The sequence below is a fragment of the Melanerpes formicivorus genome, unplaced genomic scaffold, assembly GCF_026170545.1.
Source record: "Melanerpes formicivorus ecotype bairdi unplaced genomic scaffold, bMelFor1.0.p_v2 SCAF_23, whole genome shotgun sequence".
Taxonomy (NCBI): Eukaryota; Metazoa; Chordata; class Aves; order Piciformes; family Picidae; genus Melanerpes; species Melanerpes formicivorus.
In genome coordinates, this window is record NW_027142375.1 from 12,602,709 (window position 1) to 12,621,397 (window position 18,689).

At 39.1% G+C, this 18,689-nt stretch overlaps 1 protein-coding gene across 1 annotated transcript in view; it reads left to right on the forward strand.

Moving 5' to 3' along the window:
- THSD7A (thrombospondin type 1 domain containing 7A) overlaps positions 1-18,402 on the forward strand; it is a 307,882-nt gene extending 289,480 nt beyond the window's left edge. The window contains exons 26-32 of the mRNA XM_068152522.1: positions 296-470; positions 3,041-3,214; positions 6,099-6,194; positions 9,477-9,559; positions 9,863-10,073; positions 13,330-13,417; positions 14,949-18,402. Coding sequence (XP_068008623.1) covers positions 296-470; positions 3,041-3,214; positions 6,099-6,194; positions 9,477-9,559; positions 9,863-10,073; positions 13,330-13,417; positions 14,949-15,033 — 912 coding nt within the window. The 3' untranslated portion in view covers positions 15,034-18,402. The remainder of the gene's footprint in view (positions 1-295; positions 471-3,040; positions 3,215-6,098; positions 6,195-9,476; positions 9,560-9,862; positions 10,074-13,329; positions 13,418-14,948) is intronic.
- Positions 18,403-18,689: the final 287 nt, after the last annotated feature.

Sequence of the window (18,689 nt, forward strand, 5' to 3'; positions counted from 1 at the left end):
TGGGAAAAGTTTGGCATCCTAGAGAAGATCTCCCCTGGAGATACTGCCATGGTTGAAATTCACAGGCTTCAGTAGCTCCATATTTTAAGAAACAGTGGTAGCAGCCAGCAGAATTTTGGGGTTTATCGTTTGTTTGAGAAGTAAAGAACAGGGCCATTTTCTTTTCTTCTTTTCCTTCCTGGAATAAATAAGTAGTTAAGCAAAAGCATAGTGGGAGACAGAGTGACTTGTAGCTCAGATCGTGTATTTTGGCACTTTCCTTTGTGAAACATCCATCTATGTCCTCCTTCCCCAGGATGCTCAGTGTGGAGAGGGAACACGAGTGAGGAATATTTCATGTGTGGTTTTTGACGGATCCACTGAAGATGTTGGCAAAGTGGTAGATGAGGAGTTCTGTGGAGAAATAGAGCCGATTATAGATGGTAATAAGAAGATAATACTTGAGGAAACCTGCACTGTCCCTTGTCCAGGTAACAAAGCCATTCAGATAAGTTGCATTTTAAGGCAGGTGGGGTATCATTGCAGTTATCAGTGCCTAGCCACATGTCATAAAATCTTTTCCATGTGCTTCTCTGATTGGATTCATCCCTCAAATGAACACCAGAGTTACTTTCCAGTAGTGGCTTCACCACAATAATTAGTTAGAAAAAAAAAAATACCAGGTCTTAAATTTTATAATAGGCATGTCTCAGTTCTGGATTGTAACTAGTAAGTATACATTTTTTTCACAAAATCTTTCAAAGTAAACTTGTATTTAACGCTATTAGAATGTGTGGGGTTTAGTGTTTAGATCACCTAATAGCTTTAGTAATACTTTAAACAGTGGCTAGCACTTGATGGTGTTTATTAGGTGTCTAAGGAAGCTAGTGAGTCTTATGTTTTTTGCTTAGAGAACCTATTCCAAATGAAGTTAATATTTTTATGTCTAAAAAACTGTGAGTGTTTCTAGGTATTTAACAAAGCGGATGTGGCATGCACTATCATTGTCCTTGTAGACTGCCTCCAAAGGAGTTGTTATAAATGATCAGGTCCATGACCCTCATACTGAGAAGGATCAAGAGCCTATTACAGCTGTCTAATTTCCAGTAAAACCCCTCCAGTTAATTTCAAATGCTTACTTGTAGAATTTGAAGTATATTGCTGTCCAGTAGAGTCATTGGTGATGTATCTTTAGAAGAAGTGATTAACTCCTTCAGCTCTAATGTAGCCATTATTCAATACCATAATCTGGTTTTGTTCTCTTGCAACTCCACTTTCCCAGATATTTTCTTTTTTTTCCAGTGCATTACAGAATCACAGAATGTTAAGGGCTGGAAGGGACATCAAAAGATCATTCAGTCTAACCCCCCTGCAAAGCAGCATCACCTATACCAGATCACACAGGAACACATCCAGGAGGGTTTTGAATATCTCCAAAGGAGACTGCACAACCCTCTAGGCAGCCTGTGCCAGTGTTCTGCCACCCTCACAGGGAAAAAAATTTTCCTCATGTTTCCATGGAACTTCCTATGCCTCAACTTCTGCCCATTGCCTGTTGTGCTGTCACTGGGCATCACCAAGCAGAGCCTGGCTTCATCCTCTTGGCACTCACCCTTTACATATTTATAAACATTAATGAGGTCACCCCTTAGTCTCCTCCAAACTAAAGAGCCCCAGCTCCCTCAGTCTGTCCTTGTAAGGAAGGTGTTCCACTCCCTTAATCATCTTTGTGGCTCTGCACTGGACTCTTTCAAGCAGTTCCCTGAGGTTCTTCTTGAACTGAGGGGCCCAGAACTGGACACAATATTGCAGATGCAGGCTCACCAGGGCAGAGTAGAGGGGGAGGAGAAAATCTCTTGACCTAGTAACCTCAGCCCTTCTAATACACCCCAGAATGGAATTGGTCTTCTCACTCACAAGAGCACATTTCTGGTTTCTACCACTGCTTTATGCACAGCATTCCAGTTGAAGGATTTTCACATATTTTTACTTAATAAATAAAAAGAGGAAGACTAAAAAACCTTATTTACTGCTTCTTCCTGCTTGTTTTTAAAATTTTGCTGAGCAAGAACCTGTTCTTCCACAAACTCAGGTTTAGCCAGCAAGAATGACTGCCCTGTAGGGATGTGCTAATGATACGCTCCAGCTAATGTTTCCAAAAGTCACTACTTGTTTTTCTATTATGTATAAATCAGTTCTTCAATTATTCATTTCTTCACATGCTTTCCTAACATTGGCAAAGAAAATTCCTTCATTAATCAGGCATCTGGTCAACACAGCACTGATTATATCTGTCATCAGTGTAATGCAAGGTAGCATGAATTTTTAATAGCTCTTCCACTGAAATAATGAGAACTAAGAGGTTTATTTATGAGACTATACACAGTCTAGTCCCATTTTCAACTGCAGTTCTAAGAAAATAGTCTCTTTGTGTTGTTCCTCAGATCTTCCTTAAATGTTGTCTAGCTGATCATGCTAATTAGGGTCATTAAAATAATTATATTTTTCAATTTTACACTACAACATTATACAAATCTCTCTTAATCCTAACAAGAGATAGCCAGAAAGGACATTTTAATCACCTTCCCATTTCCCTTTCTTGCAAAGAATGTTCCAGCAGTTACTTCTACACTTTGTTTAGAGAAAATCTACAACAATTCATCTTTTCAAAACTAGACAATGTTCTCCGTTTATGACATCAAAGAAGAATTGTGAACAAGATGTAAGAATTTAGTGTAAAGCATAGAGTGCACAATACCATACAATTTACAAAAGCCCTGACATTGGTTGGACTGCTATCAGAAATTCAGAAAGATAATGATTTTGTGCGAGTGATGCATGTACAATCTTTTTACTACTATTTTCTATTTCACAGATACTCAGTGAGTGTCAAAATATTAACTTCTCTTAAGTATAAATGTCATTTTAGAAGCAAAATGAAAGGAAGTCTGAAGAGGAAGAATTAAGAAACCAAATTTGGACTTCTTTTGTGAGACATGTTCAGTGTGAAAACCTCTTCGCATGTGGTGATCATTCATCTTATCAAATTGCTATTTAACAGGGGACTGTTACTTGAGAGAGTGGTCAGAGTGGAGCCTTTGCCAGCTAACCTGTGTTAATGGTGAGGATCTCGGCTTTGGAGGGATACAAGTCCGATCTCGGGCAGTGATCATTCAGGAATTAGAAAATCAACATCTCTGTCCAGAACAGGCTTTGGAAACAAGATCATGCAATGGTAAGCACCTGTGACCGGTTGAGGCTGTCCCCTTAAGAAAGGGAATATGGTGGTCGGAAGTTGGTAAACGAAAAGAAGGATCTAAACTTATTTCATTGGTAGATTGGGAGGAAGCACCTTCTGAACTGGGAGTGCAGGAGGGTATCCTGGGCATTCCAGCACTCTATCTTCAGTCTTGCTTCCCCCTCCCTCGGAAGCAGCAGCTCTCTCTGTTCTGGGCTTTCGGCCAAGGCTTGACCTTTAAAACTGATAAACTGCAAGGCCTGTATTAACTGCTTTCCAATTAACACATAACTGCTTCTAACTTTTTTTTTCCTCTTTCTCTCTCTTTCTAACCCGCTCTGGGGAAAGGGGGAGAGAGGGGGAAGTGGAGGTGGGGAACCCCCTCAGCAGAGGGGGGAACTCTCATTTCTGTGCTACTTTGTTGTATATTTCTGTATATACTGTAAATATTGTAAATCTTGTATATATATTTCCCTGTGTTTCCCTGCTTTGTAAATATACAGCTCTCATTGCTTTGCTAATTCAGCTGTGAGTTTTTTTTTCCTTTCCCTTCAATTTTTCCTTCCCTTTACTTTACAGGGGGGAGGGAGGAGGCTTTTTGGCCCTACCCTTCCAACCCTACGACAGCACCAAAAAAATACATAGAACTACTTCCTATAAGAAAAAAATACAGAACAACAGTCTTTTTATTTTCTTTCTGCTAATGGTATTAAATTTAGGCAAATACATTTCAATAAACATAGGAAAGCACTTAGATTTTTGTATTCCAGATATCAGCTGTACACAAAAATCTTTCAAATGCTGTCATGTGTTACCACTTTAAATGCAGTCTTTGGAGAACTGATGGTCTTTCTTAATTAATTTTATTTTTATGATATGGGATATAACAGTTTCCTTATCTGCTTGATAACATTAACAAAAAGCAATCTTTACATTTTGATACACAAGTAAACCTGTGTTTTTGCCTGCCTTTTGTATTGTTGTTAGTCACATGACAATAACACTCACAAGTCTGAGTCATGCTTAGTGCTGGTACTGGACAAAGTATCTAAGAAAAATAATTTCCTGTACAAGCATTTCGGGTTCAGTGCCCCCAGACAGGAAAGGAGTCTGAGAGTGGTAAGCTGGAGTCAGGGGTGAAACCAGCAGCCCAGCTGAAGTGCATGTACACTAATGCACACAGTATGGGTAACAAACAAGAGGAGCTGGAAGCCTTGTTACAGCAGGAAAGTTATGATGTAGTTGCCATCACAGAAATGTGGTGGGATGACTTACATGGCTGGAGCACTGTAATTGGTGGCTACAGGCTCTTCAGGAACGACAGGCAAGGGAGAAGGCGTGAAGGAGTAGCCCTGTACATCAGGGAGGCTCTAGATGCCATGGAACTAGAGATTAAGGATGATCAAGTTGAGTGCCTGTGGGTGAGAATTAGCAGATGACACCAAACTGGGGGCAGGTGTTGATCTGTTAGAGGGTCCAAGAGCTCTGCAGAGGGACCTTGACAGGCTGGACGGGTGGGCAGAGTCCAAGGGCATGAGATTTAACACATCTACAGGTTCTAAACATTGGCCACAACAACCCCGTGCAGTGCTACAGGCTGACATCAGTGGGGCTGGAGAGCAGCCAGGCAGAAAGGGACCTGGGGGTATGGGTTGGTAGTAGGCTGAACATGAGCCAGCAGTGTGCCCAGGTGGCCAAGAAGGCAAATGGCACCCTGGCCTGTATCAGGAATAGTGTGGCCAGCAGGAGCAGGGAAGTCATTGTGCCCCTGTACTCAGCACTGGTTAGGCCACACCTTGAGTCCTGTATCCAGTTCTAGGCCCCTCAGTTTAGGAAAGATGTTGAGTTGCGGGAACGTGTCCAGAGAATGGCAACAAAGCTGGCAAGGGGTTTGGAGCACAAGCCCTGTGAGGAGCAGCTGAGGGAGCTGTGGGAGAAGAGGAGGCTCAGAGGAGACCTTATTGCTGTCTACAACTACCTGAAGGGAGGTTGTAGCTAGGTGGTGGTTGGTCTCTTCTCCCAGGCAACCAGCACCAGAACAAGAGGACACAGTCTCAAGCTGTGCTGAGGGAGGTTGAGGCTGGATGTTAGGAAGAAGTTCTTCACAGAAAGAGTGATTTGCCATTGGAATGGGCTGCCCAGGGAGGTGGTGGAGTCATCATCACTGGAGATGTTTAGGAAGAGACTGGATGGATTGCTTGGTGCCATGGTTTAGTTGATTAGATGGTGTTGGATGATAGGTTGTACTTGATGATCTCGAAGGTATTTTCCAACCTGGTAAATTCTTCCCTTTCCCCTTTCCCCTTTCCCCTTTCCCCTTTCCCCTTTCCCCTTTTCCCTTCCCTTCCCTTCCCCCAGTGTGATCAGGCAAAAATGAGTTTTATATACATAAGGGAGCTAAGATGAAGGACTTCATCATTTATCCCAGGCCATATGGTTGATACACAGTAATGTGAACATTCAGCCCAGGTCACTTCAAGCACTGGAGCACTGGATGAAGCTCAGTGTTACCAGGAAATGAACCTGACTCCTAACTGAATTTTGCACAACAGATGGGCTACAGCCATTATGAGGTTATTGGAAACAGCTGTTTTGTCTATTAACAACGTTAGCTCACTCCACAAGCAGTGTGCACAGCCATTATAGTTAGCATCCAGGACACATCTGTTCTATTCTATATATATCCAGTAAGTGCAGGAGACCGTGGGGCCTCCATGTGTGCAGTGTACCCTTCTATGTTGTTGGATGAAGGAGGAAGGGGCCTACTTAGCCATAAAAGCCATTAAACATGAGTATGGTCTGCTGATGAGTGTGGCTGCTGCTAGTGGTAACATTAAATCTCGTTATCAGATTTCTTGAAAAATGAATGTTCTCTGTGTAGATGGCCAGTGCTATGAATACAAGTGGATGGCTAGCCCGTGGAAAGGATCTTCTCGAACCGTGTGGTGCCAAAGGTCAGATGGTTTAAATGTCACAGGTAACTACTACTCTTTTTATATACACACAAAAGCCTGCAAAACAGATGGATAAAGTCTTTTTCAAACAAATGAATTTGATGTATGAATCCATGTGCTGTTGTCTTGAATCATCATGGTTTTGCATCTTAAAAATGACATTTCTTTCTTTCTGCAGAATTATACAGCCTGTAATGCTTTTAGTAAATATCAATATTATCTTTTGTACTGGACCAGGGATGTTTAAATTGTTTGTTTGGCTTGGTTTTTGGGGGGTTTTGGGTTGGTTTGTTGGTTTTTTTGTGTGTGTTTTTGTTGTTGTTGTTGTTTGGGTTTGGTTGTTTGTTGTTGGGCTTTTTTTGCCATAGACATCTTTACACTTCCAAATGTAGGCTTTCAGATTTCTACTCCAACAACAAGTAGAACTTTTATGTATTAAAATTCATTTCAGTGACTGTACAGAAGCAGAAAAAGATGCAAAGTACCATGAATTAAGAATGACTGAGGTCTCCAAATTTGTGAAAATCGCTATGCTCTGGTAAGACCTCACCTGGAATACTGCATCCAGCTCTGAGGCCCTCAACATAGGAATGACATTGACCCAATGGAGCGGGTGCAGAAGAGGGCCACGAAGATAATTGGGGGCTGTCCTCTGTTGCAAGGACAGGCTGAGGGACCTGGGGTTGTTCAGCCTGGAGAAGCAAATACTCTGAGCATACCTAATAGCATCCTTCCAGTACCTGGAGGGGGTCTACAAAAAGGCTGGAGAGGGACTGTTTACAGTGGCCTGTAGGGATAGGAAAAGGGACAATAATTTGAAATTAGAGAGGAGTAGATTTAGATTGGATGTTAGGAACAAGTTCTTTACCATGAGGGTGGTGGAACACTGGAACAGTTTGCCCAGGGAGATAGTTGAGGCCCCACCCCTGGAGATATATTCAAGGCAAGGCTTCACAAGGCTGTGAGCAACCTGATCTAGTTGGGGATGTCCCTGCTGACTGCAGGGGAGTTGGACTAGGTGGTCTTTTGAGGTCACTTCCAACCAAAACCATTCTATGATTCTGTGATTCATATGAATTAATTTATAAGAATTAGGGATTCATTTATGAGAAGAGTTAAGCATTTGTCATTTACATATCTTTTTATTCCAGCCCAAGCAATAGCAAAACAATCCCAGATATTATAAACACATCGTCAATGCCAGCCACTCTCAGGTCAAAACAATGCTTTTTGATGATGGAGTCTGTTGTAACAGCAGAAATAAAATATCTGTACCATTTTCACAAGGGTTTGATTTGCTGAGTAACCCACAGTCTCTTTTGCAAGTGTCACCTTGTTCTGTAAGAACATTAAAATGCATAATCTTCACAACAAATGCAGCGGGGCCTTATTTATGGACCTTGATTGCTTCCTGCCCAGCTAAGGTGCTTGTATGTTAAGTAAAACTCCAAGTAAGAATTCTTATTAAGATTAATATATGACATTATCCACTAAAGGTCCTGCAGGATTTCAGAATAAATAGTATTCTGACAATTATGGCTCCAAGATGTTAAAATCAGAATATATTAATAAATCAGAGTAAACCACATAAAAATAATGGATTGTTTTGGTGGGACTGAATACAGCCGTGTGATAAATTCCAGGAAAGTCAAGTGTACAAATGTGTTGTTGGCAGATTTTTCACGATGGGACTTCCCAGGCAGTCTAAAATCAAACCTACACTGTACCTCTTTTTTGAAAGCTGTGGTAACTTTCTGATTTGAAATGAAGACTTGTGGAAAATTCCAGACAACATAATTATCAGCTTCTATGCAATGCAAAGCTACATTTTCCTATGTCCCTGAGAGTTTTTCATCAAAGCTCTTAAATATAATGTTCTGCCTGAAGTCTGCACTTGCAAGCCAAACTAGAATTTGCATCTGAATGTTTATTTGAAAGTGATTTGTGTAAAGCACAGTATTTAGGAGCTCAAACTGATAGATGCACATACACAATTGGTTTAAGTAGAGGATACTTAATTTAATCTAGAACAAACCCATGTATTTGTCTCTAACATAGTGTATTTTCATTTGGACATTATCAATGTTTTGTTCTGAGTCCTGGCGGTGTTCTAAGGTCTTTATTTATGTACTTACTTGCATTATACTATTGTGCTGAATAGGTCTTTTCTACTTGAAGGTGTTGTTTCCCATGGGCGATGAGGCAACTCTTTCCTTCTGCAGCTTCCTTGGATGACTGATATTGTTTTACATAGATTCCCACAGGCATGTGATTTGTATGCTAGGATGTACATTTTTTTCGTTCTGGGGGGTGGGGAAAACTTATGGCAAGCAGCAGGGTTTTCTTTGTTATTCATTGACCATCCTATTAACACTTGGACTTACATAACCACATCTAACTGCATCTGCTATGGTCTTGACCAACCTCAGTTATCAGGATTTCATCATCATATCACACCAGAATAAAAATGTTATTAATGCTGGAGATGCAAGATAAGCATCATCCTATAGCAGTATAAATTCTAAACTGTGTGATGCGTATCCCTCTTCTGTAAGCTGAAAGGTAACCAGGTAAATTCAAACTGATTCTAAATGTATTTTAAAGTCCTTCTGGCTGAAATGATAGTGAAAGCCTGATTGTGTGTACTGGTCCATAACAATAACTACATAAAGCTGGAGAAGAGAGAACTAGGAGTGTATAAAAAAGAAAAAAGATGGGAACCCACCGTACCTTCAGAATACCCTTTGCAGATAATACTTTCCTCCCAAAAGTCTTAGGCTTGCATGAAGCTTGGCCTTATAAGACAAAAAGCTGGAGTGTGCATAAAAATGATCATTGAGGAGCAGCATAAAACAAGTATCCATGTATAAACTGGATGAGTAGTTTGGTTTCAGTTTAACAGGCAAAGAAACATATAAATCAACGTGAAGTTTTATTTTCTCTGTGGCCACAGTAAGTCTAAAGAAGGGACACACATCCAAAATCTCTTCCCTCAAGCCTAACAAAACACTTAAACTGCTTTTTTGGAGCAGTCCACCAAAAAAACAAAGGCTAAACCAAAAAGTTCACTTGCCAATTATTAGTTCTCTAAAATGCACATGAATGCAAATGTATGTGCTGTATTCTTACTCTACCTGTAAGACAACACCTGATACTAGTTATCCTTCACCTCAGAGAAAGAGGGCTCTTAAATTAAAATTAGCAATAAAATTGTAATCCATGACATCCTGCAGCGAGTAATGACATCAGTGACTTCATCAGTGGTGAGGTATTACCGTGTCAAAATCTGATTTTCTGTCCTACAGGGGGCTGCTTAGTGATGCGCCAACCTGATGCTGACAGGTCATGTAACCCACCGTGCAGTCAACCCCACGCTTACTGCAGTGAGGTATGGGCAAAAACCACCCCCGTGAGTTACAAAGATTATGCCAACAGAAAGTATTTTCAGAGATTTTGCTAGCCATTCTTTCGTTAAAATCACCCTCAGACCTTTTTCTACTTTTCAATTAAATATTTCATAATTTCCATTGATACATGGTACAAACTTGCATAAAAATAAATGAAGAGGTACGTTCAAGGCTAGCACTCATCAAAACAGTCTTCTTTTCTGGTCATCCATGTTGTTATGCTTTATAGCTCACAGAAAACTGAGTTTTCCTGCTACACAGTATAAAACACTTGTTCCCTACAGACTAGAACGTGCAGTTGTGAAGATGGATACACAGAAGTTATGTCCTCTGATGGCACACTCGAACAGTGCACTGTCATCCCAGTGGTGGTGATGCCCACCATGGAGGACAAAAAAGCAGATGTGAAAACCAGTCGAGCTGTCAACCCTACTCAGCCCTCCAGTAACCCGTCAGGACGAGGAAGGACCTGGTTTCTACAGCCTTTTGGGCCAGGTGAAGTCATGCAATGAGCAGTTCATAGTGCAAAGTACTGCTGCAGGGTCTGGCGTTTACAGTTTTGTGGTGCTAAGGAAGAAAAGAAAACCCTTTGAGTGTTCCTTTAAGAAGACAGGCAGCTACCCTGCCTGAAAAGAAAGGAAAAAACATAAGCAAAGCCCTAGCCTTCTTAGCTACTCCATCAATGTATTTAATGAAATCTTGCAGTACAGAAGATTTCCTTTAAATCCCTTCTATCTGTTAAAATTCAGCAAAGCAATTTGAAGTGTGGCTTTGGAAGGGAGTTGGCTGCAAAGGTGTAAGCCAGGATGTTAGATTTGGCTGTGTTGACAGAGCAAAAAGGTAGCACTGAAGACTGTAGACGGTAAGAGCTGCTTAAAATTTGCAGCCATAGCATAAATTGCAGGAAAATAATCAGTGTAGATATGCTAATGCTTTTCTGCCATATCCATATTTAAACTAACGCTGGACAAGAGCTAACCATATTATTGATATTTAGTCTCCACAGGCAATATTTGCTTTTATGATGGACCATAATCTTTACAGCTAGGCAAGGACTTATGTGCAAGAGTGGCAAGAAATACAATGCAGTTATCCCATCAAAAATACTTCTAAGAAGTCCATCATGTAATCAGATTTCAGGAAATATTTCTAGTACCATTAAGCACAGAGATAAATATAACTATAATTGACAAGGCGCTTCCACAGAAAGGGCTATGATGTTGGTCCAAAATGTTAATTACATGAAGACAGCAATTGGTTAACTTAAGTGTCTTTTAAATCACGTAGAGCTAAGTATTCTAACACACTTGTGTCTTAGGGTGTTCATTTCTTTCTAAAACTTTTATGAGTGTTCTCAATCTGAGATTTGAAACCAGTATCTTGACATGCATAATCCATAAAAAAGATGCAAATTGAGAACTGTAGCAATATTTCTAAGCAGATAAAATCATGTTCAGGTTAGAAATACTTATGTTAGAGCTCTTTAGTCCTCCTAGTACTTACTGTTATCTGTATTGTGATATTTGATACCTGCAATAAAATGGTCTTTATTCCAATTAGTTAAAACTTTAATCCACAATAAAAATAATAATAATTTTAAAAGATAATTAAGCTTTCCTGGTTTCCTTTTAAAAATAGCACCTGACTATAAATCTTTTACTCATCTAGCTAAGGCCACCAGAAAATGCCAGAGGGTGTGTTGTAGCAGCCAGAGGGCCTTCAATAACCAGATATCAGACACTTTCAACTGTTCAGGAACATGGAGCTCAGTCATGGGTTTGGAGCAAGGAAGCAGTTGAAAAAAATCCATGAAAATTCACTAGTTTCCCATAGCTCAGCTCAAATGGAAACAACAATATTCAGTAAAGTAATACTTAATCCAGTGAAGGTATGAGCAAATGTGGATAGAAGTGAACATTCTGCATTTCAGATGAGCTTCAGGCTTGATTGGTTTAAACCCAGTATTGTGTATCTAATGGGAAGGTTTTGATTATTCCCTTCCTCACAGTTTCTAAGTCGAGATTTAAAACAGTCCTTTCACTAGCCAGCAAATTACATTGCAGTCCAGAAAGCAGAGTATTAGAACTGTTCTCCTCAAGTGTCTATGCTAATGTATGATGAGTTTGAAACGCCAGTGCCCCCAATTTCCTTGTATGCTTGGAAAGCCTCTGTCCAGGGAAAATTCAGAAAGCCTGAGTTAGACGCCTGTAGTTGCACAATACGAATGACCTCATTAACAGACTTCCCTGCTTTGACAAAGTGAATAAATCCCTATGCAGGGCAAAGCCAGTCCTTTTTTCAAGGAGATAATACTATTTTAAAGAAAACAATCCCAGAACAACCCCAAATCTCTTGCATTTACCAGTGGAAGGAAGCCAAGGAGAGAAGCAGCTAACCTGTTGAGCAGTACTGAAGTCATAATTCCTCTCATTCATATTATCACATCACCGGATATGTCAGGTTAAATCTACTGTTTGATCCATCTTTAACACATCAGTTATTTCAGATATATCTGTTAAAATTGTTCATTAGGTTGATTAATGTAATGAAGCTAAAATGTTTTGTATTTTTATGTTAATTAGCCTTGAACAAGTTGTCCACATGACTGCAAGATTTTGCAGTATTAGAGGACAGAAAGTCTGAACTAAACTGCATAGCAATAGAGAGGCCTACTGGGAACAAAGTAATTTTTTGCTCCTTTTATTTTTTCCCCCCTGTTATTACATGGTAGAAACATCAACTGAATTGCTAACGCTTTTTGTTCTACAGAGGTATCAGGAAGCAATAATTATTTGATCAGGAAAAAAAATCATCTGTGCTTGCTTACACTGAGCATGTACATTTCCCCTTGGAAATTAAATAATTCAGCATTTTTAATGGAATTTTCCTGGTCAGGGAAGTGCAAGAAAGTTAGCTAACCTCCTGTAAAAGAATGTTTTAATAAATGATTTAGAAATTTGCAAAAGAAATTTAAAGTAGTGAGTCAGACAGTGTGGACTGACCTTGGATTGTGACATGCTCATTTGAAGTTCAGAGCAAAACCCCACTGACAGGGGAGAAGTGAGTACATCTAGGATCAGGACAAGCAGGAGAAGTAGGACGTAAACCTTGGCCTGCAGGGATATCATATCCAAAATTCAAGCTGCACGAGCTGCATAGATTCCTTATTAACAACAGGCAGTTCTATTTATGAGCACAGTGTCTTTTTGGAGGTATTTTTTCTTGTGCTGTGGGAGGAATTTTTTTTTGATACAAGCAAAACTTGTACTTGGTGGGGGAAAAATTTGAAAACTAATTACTTTATGCAGTAATGAAAGTTGTGTAAAGATATTTAAAGTTGTGCTGATGGTATTAAAAATGATAAAATTAAATAGCAACAATAATGAAAGTAACAGGCAGATTGATTTACCAGAGCTAACAGCACAAATGAGTCCTGGGCTAGCATGCTGCCCTGCAATCATGCTGAAGGATTGCCCTCTACCAGCAGGCTCAAGGCTGGTTGAGCTTCTGGAGGGTCTCACTTGCTGCCTGTCCCCCATATCTCAGCTTCATTTGGGTTATCCAGACTTCAGCTGAAAACCAGAACACAAGTACACAAGGTTGTTTAATCACATTTACTCTTATTAAGATGAAAATTAATTGCTAGTTAATACGTTTATTTTGGATTATAGAAGTATTTCTCTACTATATCAGAACTAATAATTCAACAAGACTAACTCAAACACTACTGACTAACATTCATTCCTTTTAGATGGGAGGCTGAAGACCTGGGTTTATGGTGTAGCTGCTGGTGCATTTGTTTTACTCATCTTTATTGTTTCTATGATCTATCTAGCCTGGTGAGTTCTTTAATTATTTACAAACAAGCAGTCCCACACAGACCATAATGCAAGCTTTTTCATATGCCACTGTAGAAACTGCAGGCACTTCTGGGAACTGCAGTGTGTAATTTTCCATGTCCTTTTGTCCAAGCTCAGGTTAGTGGACTGTGGTTATAGTCTAGATAATAGATAAACACATGCTGTCCTGAGGTTAGAAGAACTTCTTGCAAATATGGGGTAGCTTAGTATCTAGTTCATTATTCCTCAATTGTCTCTTAAGAATGTACTGTGTCCAGGATTATTTCATTACCAAAACACAGAGAAATAGCAAGAAGGAAATGTAGTAATCAGGCAAGTCAGATGTGGTATGTGGCAGGATATAGAGACCCATAACCAAAAACAGTCTGGAAACTTTCTCATGTTTTTCATATCTGAATTAATATTTTGTTGAAAAATCTTGGTGCATGTGGTCCTCTTGAAGTTTCCTAGGTCCTCTTAGAAATTTCTGGTCCAAATGACTGTACAGGTAGAAGGTGAGGAAAGTGTGGTCATACGCATTAGGCTGCTGGCTGTGCTACGGCAGTAGGTATCTGTAGGGCTTCTGCATTTGTTTGGGTTTTAGTAAACCTTCTCCAAAATCTCACTTATGTCTAATTAAGGGGAGGGAGGGTGGGGGGGGGAAGGGGAAGGCAAAACTTTTATTTTTTGAGGAAAAGAAAATCCATCAGCATACAAATCCACTGCAGATTCTTCAGAGTGGAATCTGTGGCCACTGCAAGCCACTGTAACAACTGGTCTAGTAAAGGCATAGATTTTGGCAGCCTAAGTGGCATAGCTAGGACTTTGGACAAGACTGAGGATGCACAGGCCAGATTTAAGGAAATGCTTATATTACACTCAAACAAGAGGGCAAGTACTAAAGCATGGATAAACCTGCATTTTCCCTTGGCTTGGTAACTTTTTTAGAACTATATCAAATGGATTAAAAATTTTAGTGGATTAAAATCTAATTCAAGGCAAGACAGGGAACAATTATAGCAAACAACCCTATCCTTGCTGCTTATGACTGGTTAGATAATAACATCTAGAATTAACTGTAGTCATCCTAGCAAGTATAATGAGATCAAACTAATCAAAAGATGGAACTTCCCTGTGGAAATCCTTGATGTGTCAAGACAGGTTAAGATTTGAGTCATATAATTTAAAAAAAGCTGATTGCAACTTTGATCCATGACCAAATACTGCACTGCAGGCTCTGGGTTCTTCTGAGAACTGACTGATTTTGCTGGACTACCTGCCAAGGATTTGATCAAGTCACAGCATTGTAACAGCCTGGTTCTCAACCAACAACTGGGCTTTGATTTAGACATTGCTTTGGGTTGAACATCTTCTCATTACTGATCCAAATGAAAGTTTTAGCCTTCTAGCTTTTACAAATGAACAAACAAATGCATTACCTTAGAACACTCACCTTTTGTTTTAGGCTGAAATCCATCTTTGCCATGTTTCTAGTTTCTTGTTGTGTTTACAAATTATCTTATTGTTTCAGCAAAAAGCCAAAGAAGCCCCAGAGAAGGCAGAACAACCGCCTGAAACCCTTAACCTTGGCTTACGATGGAGATGCAGATATGTAAAGTATAACTTCTCATGGTGACAAATGGAATCTCAATTAATGGACTGAAATCAGAAGGTATCCAAAGCCACAGGGATTTTCTATGGAGTGGATTAAGTGTTTTGACTTTTCTCTTTTTTTGTAACTGCACCGTAGATAAAGAAGGATGGATTTCATAATGCCTACGGATACTCAAGGTATTATTGCTTTACTTTAGACCATCAGCACTGAGAAATCTGGCAGAAACACATTAATAGACACTGCAGGTGGAGATTTGTGGTCTTTCCTCAAGCTTGGAAACTCTAAGAACCACTTCTGTCTCCAGAATACTGTAGCTGACATAGCATTAACAGTTGGAAGCCCCTGCAACATTAACCAAGTATAATCAGTACGCATGAAGAGTTTGTACCAAGCTATGACTCTTTATATCCAAGCATAACATATACTCAGCTGAACCATATGTATTACTCTCTCAGATTATGTACTCGTTACAGAGCATTTTAGTGCTTAGTACAGTATTACTTTTTAACTGGGATTAACCCACTGAGCAAGTTCAGCAGTTTGCCAGTTGATGATAACTTGTGTTAACCTGCATTTCAGAGGGCAATGACTCACTTGCAAAATTCTGTCCTGTTACCACTCCAAAGTATAAAGACCTCATATGTACATCCAGAAAGGAGGCGTTCCAAGATTCAGTATTTTCTAGCTGTTGCTGTCTGGAAAAAGAATACCCATTGTAAATGTTACAAATATGTTTCTACTTTCTCTTACTCAAACGGTTGCCTGCATCTTTTTTGCTACATGTAAGGCAAATTTTTGCACTATATTAGTGCAGCATGATATGCACTTATCTAGTATTGCCATAGAAACTGCCTCTTTTCAGAAAGGATGATGATGATGATGTATCTTGTGCAAGGAGTGTTGGATAAAGAGGTCTTGAATCCTGAAGAGAGCAGCGTTCAGTTGGGACTGCAGCTGGATGAAATGGGCTAAGGACGTGTACTGCAGACACCGTTCCTCGTCACCGTGGCCATTTGTAGTCTGTACCATGGCAGTAATACAAGTGTCTAGTTTCTTGCCCCATCTACCTATACTGGTATAGATTGTCCTGCTGGTTTCTAATTGTACTTCGAAGGCTGTTTATGACTAGATTTTTTATATTTGTTAACTTTGTTAGAAAAAAAAAAGACAAGAAAAAGAGAAGTGGTTGCCCTGTAATCTTGAGTGACATACATGCTTTCTGCAAAGTTCAAATACAAGAAAAGGATTCTTCTTTTTTTTTTTTTTTTTCTTCTTTTTCCCTTCCAATATTGCTGATGGTGCAATAATCAGAGCCCTTTTGTCTTTTCTAATTAGGATAATTGGATAGATTAATTATTCAGTTAGACTCGAGTGTACTGGCAAGTAAACAGTAAGATCAATAGTTCTGCCATCTTAATACTCATGACTTTTTTACAAACTCTGGCAGTATGAAAACTCACTGTTAACCTCTTCCATACTCATGGCTTTTCAGTGTTATGCTTCTGATAGGAAGCTCATTGATTTGCCACTGTATCTCCATGCCTGTTACTGATGTGATTCATGACCTGAGAAGGGTTATTCTCATCAAACGGCTTCTATGTGTAGCCTGAACATATAAGTGACTGTGCCACTATTAAGCAATACAAAACTTTATCAGATAACCTCTCAAAAATAAATTCTAAGATAAAGTTAGATATTAGGTTCTCAGGTCTTTTTTATAACCTAAACCATTTCTGCCTACTCATCACAATAGTTTCTCAAGAAGCACCAGTTTTTGAACACTGAATTAAGCTGTAGCCTTGCAAACTTTGGCCCAGATCCACTGAAACTGATCACAAGACTCTGGTGGACATCAATGGGTAACATCAGTCTTTTAAAAATACCTACTTTTGTTCCATGTAGAATAATTCTTGGAACCTATGTGCATTTTGTGTAATGTTCAAGAGACATTGTGATCCTGCTTTAACTTTGCTAAGTTTTATGAACAGTCTGGTGTTACTGCATCAAGAAAATTATCTTATTCCCACTGTCTAAGTATTCCCTGAAATGGGAATGATGAGCAGAGGGGAACATTAGTAACGATCTTTTGTACAGGTTTAATTTCTCATTTCATACCTTGATCTGGCTGCAGCTGGTGAAGAGCCACGGCCCTCTGCCACAGGAGTGGTTCATTCATGTGCAATTTGCAGGACTGAGGGCTTCAGGCTCACACTTTGTAAAGATCCACGAGGAAAAACAAACCAACCAACCTTGATGAATTTAATTCTGTATTCTTGAATAGAAAACAAGAAAAAACTAGCTGATTCCTATTTTGTCAGACATACAAAAAGCAACATGGAAAAGTTATAAAGAATGATAACTGTCATGTGGAGATATAAAGCTTAATCACAGTTTCTGTACTTTTAGAACTCTCTGTTGTCAAATAGTGTTGGGCCAATAGGCAATTGAGGGAACAGGGTTTCTTACACTGGTAATGGTCATCTTTATTCATTATATTGGCTGGTCTTAGCAGGAGCTGTTGCCTAGTTTCCTGCCTTGAGGATTTTTAAGTCCTAAATCGTAAGAATTTAATAACTTGAAGTTAAAAGGTTTGTCATCTCTTTATTCTCACTATATAAAATGGACAAATGAAGAAAGAAATAGGAGGGCCTTTTAAAGTACGGTTGGCCTTTGCAATCCACACAAGTGTTTTAGTGTGTGTTACATTTTTATATCTGGTCAGTGACTTTTGCTGGTGCACATCTGCATCATACTAGTGCTGCATTTGAAAACCTAGAGTCATTTTTTTTAATTTATTTTTTATTTTTATGAGCAAAGTGCACAGAAATTTGAAGCCAAAATGGCTTCCCTAATTATCAAGGAAAAAAATAAATACTAGGCTATAAAGAGGGCTGAAACTTTATGTAAAGTTAAAATGTTGCAAGGGTCATTAAGCCCTTTAGCACTGAAATAAAATCATAGGTGAATTATCCGTAAAGAATGAAAAGCGATTTGCTTTATAAAATCAGAGTGCTTCTACAAATCCAGTGCCTAAAGCAGCCACTACCATAGATTGTTAGTTTGTGAAAGTAATGTTTCCAGTGATCAAATAAAACATGCAGAAAATAGCAAAAGTAGATATTCTCCTGTCGATGTGGTGGTTTGTGTTTTCCTTTTTAAACCTGTAGTTTCTAGATTACTGTGTCTGCTTTGAGTCCTGGAGCAGTTCCTTTTCAAAACTTTGATGCATCTGCACAAGTTTATTTATATGTGGTATAAAGCACCCATTTTGAAACCCCTTTCCTTCTGCCAAAATATAAAGAAGTTTGTTTTCCAATACTGCAACCTGGAGAGACCAATTAAAACAAAAAAAAAACCTCTTGTGTATAAATCACTGTAAAATATACCTTGAATGAAATGGAAATCTGTCTTTTTACCTTCATGTAAATTGTGCTCACCCAAAGTTAAGACTTTATTTTGCCTAACTTAATTTACTTGAATATTTATTTTGTAGAACAAGGAGGCAGCTGTCTGAGGAATGTTTACCTTTTTGGTTTTTTTTTTTTCTTGAGTTGATATTAATTTGTAAATTGTGTAATGCATTTTTATTTTTTAAATTATGTACATTTCCCTTTTTTTTAATGCACAAAATGTTTACGTACAACTACTGCAAATTTG